This window comes from Sinocyclocheilus rhinocerous, unplaced genomic scaffold (genome assembly GCF_001515625.1).
Source record: "Sinocyclocheilus rhinocerous isolate Xijiao unplaced genomic scaffold, SAMN03320098_v1.1 scaffold1735, whole genome shotgun sequence".
Lineage (NCBI taxonomy): Eukaryota > Metazoa > Chordata > Actinopteri > Cypriniformes > Cyprinidae > Sinocyclocheilus > Sinocyclocheilus rhinocerous.
The window spans coordinates 589,424-601,958 of record NW_015642868.1 but is presented as its reverse complement, the minus strand read 5'-3'; the positions used below and the strand labels follow the sequence as shown (position 1 = coordinate 601,958).

Here is a 12,535-nt window from a genome sequence, read left to right as displayed (position 1 = left end):
GCAACGCAACGCGTAAAAATACAGTATAAGTCATTATAATCCATAATTATGTCCCCACTGGATGCAACGAATGCCTCGTTTATAATGGGTTTTAATGTTTTTGTCTCGTCACTCCGGGACACAGGGCATCACAATATGGTAAGGGGTGTAACATTTCCGTCACACGCTTGAGCTTTTCGGCCAATCACAACGCACTGGATAGTTGGTTAATCAGAGCACACCTCGCTTTTCAGACCGATTAGTTTTGTAAAAATCGACGCGTTTCAGAAAGGCGGGGCATAGAGGAGAAACAATAATGTACAGTATGTGGAAAATAATGTGTTTTTTTAACCTTAAACCGCATAAACACATTTCATTACACCAAATACACAAAATAATGTTCTTTTTAGCAGCATCATATGACCCCTTTAAACTATCTTCTTCTGCATTAAAAAGAAATATAATACAAGTTTGGAGTGACATGAGGGTGAGTAAATGATTTTTGGGGGAACTATCACTTTAAAAATGTATTTTTTTTAAAAATAATTTAATTAACTAATTTATTTATTTTACTTTTTTGTATTAAAAGAAGTAAAATACTGTAAAAATTGGCAAACTGGCATATATTTGTTCTTGTTTTAATCATAAACTCCATTTTGATCAATTTCCCATAAACCAGACTTCATAACTCATGTAATTTTGCTTCTCAAGTAAATCTTGATTTACAGTTTTTTAATTGGTTTGGTACTGTTTTCATAAGTAAGGTGTACATTTTCCAAACTTTTAGTACAAAACTTATCACACTTGTAGTCATTCTTTCAAAACCTGATCTCATGATTTCATTGTAGTTGCATATATATTCATTCCACATAATCATTGTTTCAGAACACAAGATCATTGTGAGAACATTGAGAACATTTGGTTTAATCACCAAAACACATTTTTTAAAAATAATTTAATTAACTAATTTATTTATTTTACTTTTTTGTATTAAAAGAAGTAAAATACTGTAAAAATTGGCAAACTGGCATATATTTGTTCTTGTTTTAATCATAAACTCCATTTTGATCAATTTCCCATAAACCAGACTTCATAACTCATGTAATTTTGCTTCTTAAGTAAATCTTGATTTACAGTTTTTTAATTGGTTTGGTACTGTTTTCATAAGTAAGGTGTACATTTTCCAAACTTTTAGTACAGAACTTATCACACTTGTAGTCATTCTTTCAAAACCTGATCTCATGATTTCATTGTAGTTGCATATATATTCACTCCACATAATCATTGTTTCAGAACACAAGATCATTGTGAGAACATTGAGAACATTTGGTTTAATCACCAAAACACAACAGTAAGATCTTCTTTCAACTTAGTACTTTTAACAATCAGTTCATTCAGTAGCAAACAATGCAAGATAAATGTTTCAAAACACTGAATATAATTACAGTAATGTTAGAAAATATTACATTATCTAGCTTGAATAACTCACATAAAATCCATAATGTTTGTAAAAGTATTTATACAGTGTGTTACTGTATTAAAAGGTGTTATGAAGGTGTGATATGGCCATAAGGTTTTGTGCTAGAACAGAGATTACTGTCAGTGCATTATGACATATGACTGAATCTATACTGTACCTGAACTTTTCAGTTGAAAGGTGAGTTATAGTAATGTGCAGTGACCGTCTTTACCATGCAATGCCTCTATGTACAGTATCACATGGCATAAAATGCTGTATTTGATGCCATCTGTCTCCCTTCTTCTGATACATCTTTGATCAATCTCTGATCAGTTTCTCTCCCTTATACCCTGCTGTATGTAACACACAGTTTTACAAATGGTTTTTGGTGATTTTGTCATTTTGTCACACACACACACACACACACACACACACACACACACACACACACACACAGGTATTCCTATCATTATGGTGACATTCCATAGGAGTAATGGGTTTTATACTGTGCAAACTGTATATTCTATCCCCCTACACTAACACTTTCTGATTGTGTGCATTGTACTAAGACAATTGAAAATATGCTGAAATGTTTGAAAAAAGTGCACTTTTGATGATCTGTTGTGAAATTAGTACTAATAGTTTTGAAAATGTAACAGTTGCTTGTGAAAATAGTACCAAAGCGAATAAAAGAAACTAAGAATCTCTAGACATTTGCATTGGAAAACAACACAAAAATGCTGATATAGAATGTCAGTTTTTTTTTTTTTTTGCAGTGTGATCAGAAGAAAATAAATATTTCCATATTGTAGATATTTCTATATTGTAGAGGTTGGGAGCAAAAATATCAAGCCTTATATTTTGAGGAAACAGAAAACTATCGTGTTGCTAATAGAAGACATTTACCTTTTATTCTTCACAGTTTCTTTACTTGGTCTTTAAAAGGTCTTAAATCTTAATACACAAATAAATGCCATGTGGAGACTAAATCTGAGAGTTAATTTAACGCATTGAAGTGGAAAGTTTGAATTGATTCACGAAAATGACTCAATTCTAACGCTGTTTTTCTAGTTATCTGAGATGCAGTGTGCATTTCTGTGCTGATTATTTTGTAAACCAGTGAATGTAATGCTTTACAAAAAAGTTGTTATTGAAAGATGGAGCAGTTAAAAAAGTATATTGGATGAACTATGTGTGCAACACAGCGCTGTTACTCATTTCATATGCAAAGATAGTGTTTCTCAAAAATCTTACGGGCGCAAGCACAGCAGTAATGGCCTGTTTCGTTTAAAGGGTCAGAGAGGAAGAGCAGAAAATGGTGTGAAAACCTTGACTAAAACTGAGTGCTAGTCAGAGGAAATAAATAATTCTATAAAACATCCATTAGAAGAGCTGTGTGCTCAGGTGACCTGCAGTAGTTAAGTCTGATAATGAATCTCGTTTAGGTGATTGGGTCTTCGGTGAAAGTGCGACACAGGGCTTTCTTTATCCACCTGCTTCCTGTGATCAAAACACATGTGCGTCAGATAGATTTTCTTGTGTTGAGTGTCCTGCTGATCTTTCGGTGTCTGTATGATGTTTCAGATGTCCTGAAGCCCCTCGGCCGGAGTCAGTGAGACCCTGTCTGCTGCCCTGCAAGAGAGACTGTATAGTCACACACTTCAGTAAATGGACAGAGTGCCCCACTTCCTGTGAAGCAGGTACACCACATCTGTCCATCCATCCATCCTTATATCTATTGTTTTTAGGGCTGCCCCCTAATAGTCGACTAACCGTTAGTCGACCAGAAGAGGCTTGGTCGACCAAATTTTTTTTAGTCGCTTAGTCGCAGGAAAAAAAAAATCCACAGGCGAACTTATGCAGTCCGTGACAGACAGATTGTTAACGGCTGGTCTTTGTGGTAATACAGTACATTGGGCAGGACATCCAAATGCTCGCTTATCATTCATCGATCTAAAATATGGCTTATCTGAAATATGTAAGTAGCAGCAACTTTACATGGCCGCTCAATCTAAAGTTAACCTAGAGAAATGTGCGCTATTGAAGTGTCCATTCCATTGCTATCTATTGTTTGTCATTTTTTGATCCATCCATCCATCCGTCCGTCCGTCCGACCGTCCGTCCGTCTATCTGTGTCTGTCTGTCTGAATGTATGACTATCTATCTATCTATCTATCTATCTATCTATCTCTGTCTGTCTGTCTGTCTGTCTGAATGTCTATCTATCTATCTGTCTATCTATATCTGTCTATCTATCTATATCTGTCTATCTGTGTCTGTCTGTCTGTCATCATTCTTTCAGTTGTTCTATCTGTCTATATCCATCTATTTATCTATCTATCATTTGTTAATTTGTTACATCTATCGTTATATTTACAGTATCTACCCATTATTCCTTATATTTATCCATTTATCATTTGTTCTATTTTTATCTGTCATTTGGTCATTCTTTCTATTGTTCTATCTGTATCTTGTTCTATCCATCTATCGTTTGAATTGTTATATCTGTGATTTGTTCATTGTATCTGTCTATTGTTCATTCTGTCCATTCTTACATCTGTCTACCCATCATTCGTTATGTCTAACGAGTCTATCTATCTAGCATAATTTGTCATGATATTAAATTAGTTTTTAAAACGACAGGTGTGAATGGGCAGAAGAATAAACAGTTTCGCTATCGAGTGATCATCCAGATGCCAGTTAATGGAGGTCAGGAGTGTCCAGACGTCCTTTATGAAGAGAAAGACTGTGCGACTCCATCTGTCTGTCCGGGTTACAGGTACAGCTTCACCCACGAGCACTGCCTCTGCACTATCAGCTATTCTGTGCTGGATTTCACATTTATTGACATTCAGGATAGATTTTTGCTAAAAATGACCTTCTCGAGTAAATAAAGATATGTTCACTTATAGAAATAGTTCACCCCAGAATGAAGATTCTGTCATCATTTGCTCAACCGCTTAGCATTCAAAACCTGTATGCAGCTTTTTTCTTTTCGGTAGTGAAATGGTTAATCCTGATGTTATCAGATTGTGGGCAGCTTAATTCAAATGAGTTTATTTTCCGAGACAGTGGGTTTCCTGATATTTTTTCAAGTTAAGGCAGCTAATTAGGATTTCCAGTGCAGTAACTGATCAACCTCTACCAATAAATATAATGATACCGCTTTGAAATTGCAGGTGGAAAACGCACAAGTGGCGTAAATGTCAGCTGGTCCCATGGAGCATCCGCAGAGACAGTAAAGGAGCTCAGGAGAACTGTGGCGCTGGAGTCCAAACTAGAGGTACGTCAGCTGTCATGTTACACACTCACATTCACTAAACACACAGTATTCCTGCATAACCTGTGTCTTATTCACTAGCCGCCTGCAGTCGAGAATTACAGTGCGCAAAATGCATTCTACACAGAATTTGTGCGTATTTGCATAATTCCTTTAATCGGATGCTACAGCAACTCAGGCAGAGTGTGCACAATTTATTCTTAGTGATTTCCGGCCACACTGTCCAAATACTGTTTCTGTAGCTGTGAAATCTTATGCAACAGCCATAAATTTGGTATAATATCTGATCTAAGATCTCCTCTTGAATCTGTGGATTGCTTTTCTCTCATTTGCATTCTGCTTTATTCCTCAGAGTCTGTCGCTTTCAAAAATGTATTATTATTTTCAGTTTTCCAGTTGAAGTTGACAAAGTGTTTTCATAATTGTTTTAGGTGCTCTTTTCTTTATTTGTCCAGTTCTTTTAGAGATTGCTGTCACTCTTGAGGCCGTGAAAGACTTTATTATGTATTATCCTGGTATAGATACTGGTCTGACAAGGGCTTCCATCACACTAGACTTCACATTTGCCCTTCAGTGCATGTCAGGAGCAGACGCAATCCTTCAAACTCTTGATCTGATTGCTCTTGACAGTACGGAAGGACGTTGTTGTGTTGGCGTCATCACTCTATTGAACTCTGTAGTGGCCTAAAGTTTGACCTAATGGTTCCTGTTTACTCGTCTTCATGTCACTACCAACGTGACTGCGTCTTAATATATTACACAGCTTCACTGGAATGACAACAGCTTAACAGGCCTGTCTTTACAGATGTAGTAGCTTTCTGAACCACTCATGTTGAACACATTAGTGAGATATTGTAACTGTTTATTAATAGATTAAACTGAGTTATGGTAACAAGCTTAATAGTGGTGCAAATACTAAGCTTATTTTATTTTATTTTATTTTGTACCAGCCATTACTAATATAGTATTTAATCATTACATTGTTTAAATATAATTAATCATTTTTAATTTTAAAAAAATGCTTTTTAAAGCTGATAATGTCAGTGCATGAAGCATTTCAAATTTTAGCAATGTGTTATTTTATTTTATATTATTTTATTTTGTATTTTACATAAATGTTCATAATGTGTAAAATAATTAATCATATGTTAAGAAAGTTATCAGCTCTCTGTATTGTCTATTTTTTTTTCTGTATCAGTGAGTTTAATGTATTTCCCTTTTTATTTTGAAGAAACTTTATTATCAGATTTGCACAGTTATAGAAACCGTGGGGAGAAAAAAAATGTCATTTTTACACCCGGAAAAATTATGGAAATGAATAAAATATTAAAAGTAATGAAAACTTCTATAGTGAATATTAATGTTATTGGACATAAGTATAATTACATTAAAAACGTTAACTTAATTAGTTATGAAAAAATAATGCGATTCAAATATTTTAACGCAGTTAACGCACTGGCCCCGCCCCCAGACCTGTACATCATCTTACATTTCATAGTTGACTGTTGAGAAATATGATGCAGGGCAACAAGTCCATAAATACAGTTATGCCCTAAAATTCAAGATATTGGTGCAAAAAATGCTCCTGTATGTGTTTTTATCTCATATTTATATCATATGATAAGCGATTAACATTACACGAGCAGGGAGAGCTATCACACTAGTGCTGTTTGTCCCGAATATCACAAGTTAAAATGTGTTTTTTTTTTTACAACAGTTCAGTAAATAAGAAGTTGATATTGTGTTATATTTTAAACACAATATGATGTGTTTTCGCTCAATTTTGCAGAAAATATATTACCTTTAAAGCTAGACCGTTCTCAAAGAGCTTGATTGACAGGCGATCTGACCAATCAGAACGCGGATATTATGTGCCGCCGCTGCTATCCGCCATCTTGTCCGACAGCTATGGCTGGTCTCCATAGAAATCCATGTTAAAACGGGGTAAAAAAAAAGATCGACCTTGTTTCATACCAGAAGTAACCTGCTCTGTCTTCTCTGCTGGTGTGTTGTCAGTTTCCTCTTTGCTCTGTGATGTATTTTTCAGTGCGTGAGAACATGTGTGTAGTGTGAGAGTGGCATTGTTTGTCGGGGATAGCAACAGTAACTAAGGAGGGTGGGTCTTTGTCAAAGACCATAGAATACAACGGCTCTGAGAATACCCAAGACCTGTCACTCGTATAGTTTTGAATGGGGAAAAATGCAACACTCAATATGGCCGCTGTATCGAACGAAGCCCCGCCTTCTGAGCAAAAGAGCCAATCGCTAATCAGTAAAGTCATCGCGTCACTGCAGCTGCCGTTAGAAGTCGCGGTTGCTATAGAAACTTAGGACTGCGCATGCACACTGGCTGGTCTAGCCTAAGAAATAAGCTTTTTATAACGCTATTTGAGCAAAAGAAACAACATTTATGACAGTTGTTGTCAGATTTCATTGGTGATTTCAAATATGAAATTTAATCGTAAGCTTAGTGAACAGTTTTGGAGAATTTGATGTCTTCCCATTCAAAGAGATAGGAGTTGCACTTGCATGCCCGAGAGGCGTTTCAAAGATGGCCGCCGAGTGACATGACTTGTCTTAAAAGGACTTTGATTGTTGTGCGTCTCAGAGCAACACAGCGGTGTTTAGTTTCTGAATGAATCCACGTTTTGAACGAATCGAGTGAATCAATGATTCATAGACCCATTCATAAAGAGAGCCGTTTACTTCTTTACTGAATGAATCAGCCGTTTGAACAAATCATAAAGGCATTTACCGCCACATGCTGGCAGATTTAGTTTCTTTTTCAGAGTATCATTTCGTAAAAAAAAAAATAATAATAATAAAATAAAAACATTAAAGGGATAGTTCACCAAAAAATGTTAATTCTGTCGTCATTTATTTCTTTTCTTTTGTGGAACATAAAGAAGGTATTTTGAAGACTGTTGGTAACAAAGCTCTTTTAGTTACCAATGACTTTCAATGTATGCAGAGGCGTCATGCCCATTCAAACATTTTTAAGCCAAGTGGATTTTGAATGCAGCTTCCAAAAGACAAAAAATAGCCAAATAAATGTTTTATATATATTTTATACAATCACACCAGCGTGATTAGAGCGTGCAGTGCGGCACAGCATCAGCTGCTAATTTCAAATCTGCGTTTGCGCTTTGGCTGGCGCTGAGCCAGAGACAGATGCGTTTTTACAGCGCTTTTACAGCATTATAACCAATCACACACGATTCTGTTGAGCTTATGAATGCAATCAGAGGCGTTCCGATGAGTCATCGCTGAAATGCCGGTGTTTTGTTCACTCGCTCGCTGAAGGAATTCTGCTCTCTGGTGATTCTCTCATCAGAAACAACAAAATGCTGATGTGCTACGATGTAGTATATTCATTTCACAGTGTGAACAGCTTCAGTGATTATAATAAGAGTTTTTGAGAGTGCTTAAAATGTTCTTTGATAATGTAAATGTTCTTTGCTTTCTTTCTGTACAATGAAAGTGTTATAATTAGTAAATTACAATGTTTTTATTAAATTCACGATATTAAAAATATTTTATGGCATGACACCCAGGGTTTTTATGCATAGTTAATAGATTACACTATTAGGCTACTTTGCCCCTCGCCCATTATCGATCAACTAACATAATCTATAAAGGTGCAAAATGCATTTATTTACACATATTTGAGAATTAAGATATTTCATGATATAGTTAACACGTTTGGGAATATAAAAAAAAAACAAAAAAAACATAAGCCTATATCAGCCATACTTATATATTTTGCTGTGTGTCACATGACAAGCATGACGAGTAGGACCCATAGCTTTTTATATATTTTAAAATTCTACAGTGAATATAAATGGTTATGCTATGCTATAAAATAAAGATATGGCTAGATATTGTCTTACTGGATACTAATTACACAGAAATCTCTATAAAATGTGCTTATAATAATAATAATAATAATCCAGAACAGATGGAAAAAAATAATTGGATTATATAAAAACTACAGAAATGTAATGCATAATTTAAACTGGTTTCTGATCAAAGTGAACAGCATGACTCTCTCCCGCTTGTCATTTCTATAAATAAGCATCTTCTGTTCACCTGCACCTTTTCTCTCTGGTGTCTGGTGCTCTGTGTAATCAGCAGGAGTCTCAGCGCTGTGTTTGTGTGTGTGATCTGCAGCTATCTCGTGTAGGCAGCTGGATGGTACAGTGGCTGATGTGGTTCAGTGTCTGAAGTTTGCCAGCAGCATGCCGGTTATGAGCCAGCCCTGCCAGTTACCGTGCCGAGACGACTGCCAGCTCACCAACTGGTCCAAGTTCTCTCCTTGCACCTCGGACTGCGTAGGGGTCCGTACGCGGAGGAGAGCTCTCATGGGTAATTAGGACATATGCATCATTAACACTGTGGTTTGAACTCAGAAGGTTGCTGGTTCCATCCCAGAATGGAGTGAGGTATTTCTACTAAATGATAAATTACTTCTAGTACAAGATTCAAGGCATTATTGGATGCATATGGATATATTCCATTATATATAATCTGATATACTTCACATTATCATAGGCCATAAAATACTTAAGTGTGTTTATTGGGTTGGGCAATACCCCTTTTTAATATCAATATTCATGATATTTATACAATTGTTTAAAAGGTTAAAATTCAGTAAAAAAAATGTTGAAATATTTTTTATATACACTTTTTAAAGAAATCTCTTAGGCTCACCAAGGTGAAGTTATTTTAGTAAACTAAAACTGAAACTAAACGTAAAATAAATAAATAAATAGGTAAATAAATAAATGACTAAGTAAACGTAAAATAAAATAAAATAAAATATATTTTTTATTATAACTCATTGCCAATGCAACATTTCTCATTTTAATGTAGTTCAACCTGATGTACTAAAATAGCAAAAACTAGGGATACAACGATACCATTTTTTCAGAGCCGATCTGATCCAATCCAGAAAATTCTATTGGCCGATACCGATACGATCCAATACCAGCGCAGTTTTTCTCAACTAGGCATTGTAGAATTTATATACTACTTTGATGACCTTATCGTCAATCTTTTGTGTGTTGAACACAATCTGCTAAATACAGACAACTTCATTTTAATGAAAAATAATAAATGAAAAATATATTTGATCATAATCTATGACAAAAATACTATTATAAACTAGGTTAGTGGATAATTTAGCAGCAAAAGTTAATCTAGAAAAATCATGACAATAACACAGAATAGTAGGCGTACAATATCGGATTTGGATAGTTTTATTTATTGATTTATTCATTTTTGGGTCGTTTAAAAGAACAGCATTTATTTGAAATAGAAATCTTTTGTAACTTTATAAATATCTTAATTGGCACTTGATCAATTTAACGTGTCCTTGCTGAATAAACGTATTAATTTCTGTCAAAAAATATACTGACTTCAGACTTTTCATCTGTAGAGTATTATAATTTATTCAATCCCTTTTATTTATATACACCAATATAACAATACATAACTACATTTTCTGAAGAAAATGTGAGTGGTATCTAATAAACCTGTGTTTATTTTTACAATAACATTTAAAATATGAAAAATAATGAATTAATCATATATTGGCAACAAAAACCTCATTCATGAATATTAGATATATAACCCAGCCTGGGGTATTACCATGATAAAGCACAGCATGTTATTGCCTCATATCATGTCCAAAAATCATGGTAATATGATTATAATTTTGGTAAGTATTAGTCCAGCCAGTCATGCAGCTGCAAGACACGGTGGATCTGAGGCAGTCGGGAGGTTTAGAGGTGACCTCAGCGCTCATGACTCATTCATTAGTGAGCTTAATTAGTGCCGTAATCAACACTTACTTCCTCTGATTACAGGAAAAAGCAAGAAGAAGGACAAGTGTAAGAACAGCCAGATGTACCCGCTGAGCGAGACCCAGTACTGCCCCTGTGACAAATACAGCGCCCAGCCGGTGGGAAACTGGTCTGATTGCATCCTGCCCGAGGGCCGCGTGGAGAACGCTGCAGGCATGACGGTGCAGGGAGACGTGAAGGAGTGTGGACAGGGCTACCGCTACCAGGCCATGGTGTGCTACGACCAGGACAACAGGCTTGTGGCGACTTCACGCTGTAACAGTCACGGTAAAGTGTTCATCACGTGACTCTGAGCATAGAGTTGACATCATGACATAATTATAGTTAGCTGACTGTGCTAAGTTACCTTCCTGGATGGCACTAAACTAATTTATATTAATAAGCCAAGCCAAGCCGTGGGTTAAATTCCCAACCTGTGAAGATTTGACGGTTTAAATGTATGGCCTTGCAGACGTACTAAGCACAAATTTTTAAAAAGCAGCTTGAAAAATCTTGGAAATATATGAATTTTAAATATTTCTTATGAAAATGTATCCGGTTTTGCATACAAAAAAAGCATTCACATGTAATTTGCATACAAAAAATGACAAAAAGACATTCCATTGTAATAAATGTTTACATTTTTTATTATCATTAAATTTTTTATTATTTTTTATATTTTTTATTTTATTTATAAAATAATATTCCCAGTCTTAATATAGAATTGAATGATTATGTTATTTAACCATGTTTTTTGATAATTATAAGTGCTGGAAGCATTTCTAACTGGAGCTTGATAAATATTTTTTTAAGATAATATAACCATGAAATGCTATATTAAGATATGTATGTATGTATACACCCAGTCCACCCAGTCTTAATATAGTATTTAATGATTATGATAATATAAGTGCTTTCGTATTTAAAATTGGAGCTTAATAAATACGTTTTTATTTTTGTTTTATTACCAGCCAGTCTTAATATGGTATGTATTTATTTATTTATGTATTTAAGCTGGTAATGTAAGTGCTTTTATTAAGCCTTTAAAACTGCAGCTTAATAAATAATTTATATTGTTTATTTTTTATTTGTTTTTTCAAAGTTGATAATATACTGTAAGTGCTTGAAGCATTTAAAACGTCAGCATTTTTTATTTTTTATTAAAATGTTTAGTTTTTATTTTACTTAATGTTTAAAATAATTGTATTTGTTTAATTTTAATTTAAAATATAAGCTGGTTTTTGAAATTTTTTTATTAGGTTTCCATAGCCATGGAAAACCCAGACAAAATAAAACTGTAATTAAGTCATGCTATAAACTATTCTGTTTTATAGCATGGTTATTATAGATAAAAAAGATGGTTGTATACAAAAAAGCATGAGAAAATCAAGCATTCATGTCTAAATTTGCTGAGTGCAACGTCAAGTCCAAATTGCAGCTTTTGTCTGGCTATAAAGCGTGACATTTAAGGACAGGTAAATCACACCTTCAACTGATCATGTGTTGTTTCATCCCTATTAATTTGTCTCTGTCTACAGCTTCCTCTCTCTCGTGACCTTTCCTCTCCTCTGTCTTTAGCTGATCTCTCTGTTTGTGAATCTTTTGGTGCATTGCTCTCTTAATCTTGTTATTTGGATGACGAGCGGACTGGTATGAGTGCCAGGCGCTGCTCGCTTGACTGTGTCCTCTGCCCGAGTGTCTGTTGCGCCCTGCTGATCTGCAGGTATAAATCTCCGGCCCTCATTACAGACCGCATGCTGTCCCGGGATCGGCCTAATCAGAGCTGACATTAACCACTGACAGATACTCTCGCTTTTACAGCACACGGCCCACGCGGGGTTGGGAATCGAGAACGGGTTCTTATTCAGCCCGAATACATTTCAAAAAATGCTTTGAATGTACGAATGATTTTCATGATATCAGGGTTAGAAATTGGTTCTGTAATATAAATATTGTTTATATTTGTAATATAAA

The 12,535-nt window shown here is 35.0% G+C and overlaps 1 protein-coding gene across 1 annotated transcript in view; it reads left to right on the top strand.

The window, feature by feature from the left end:
* thsd7ab (thrombospondin, type I, domain containing 7Ab) overlaps positions 1-12,535 on the top strand; it is a 133,455-nt gene that overhangs the window by 94,627 nt on the left and 26,293 nt on the right. Inside the window, exons 10-14 of the mRNA XM_016574204.1 lie at positions 3,023-3,138; positions 4,082-4,217; positions 4,618-4,721; positions 8,889-9,083; positions 10,586-10,849. Of these exons, the coding sequence (XP_016429690.1) occupies positions 3,023-3,138; positions 4,082-4,217; positions 4,618-4,721; positions 8,889-9,083; positions 10,586-10,849 (815 nt within the window). The remainder of the gene's footprint in view (positions 1-3,022; positions 3,139-4,081; positions 4,218-4,617; positions 4,722-8,888; positions 9,084-10,585; positions 10,850-12,535) is intronic.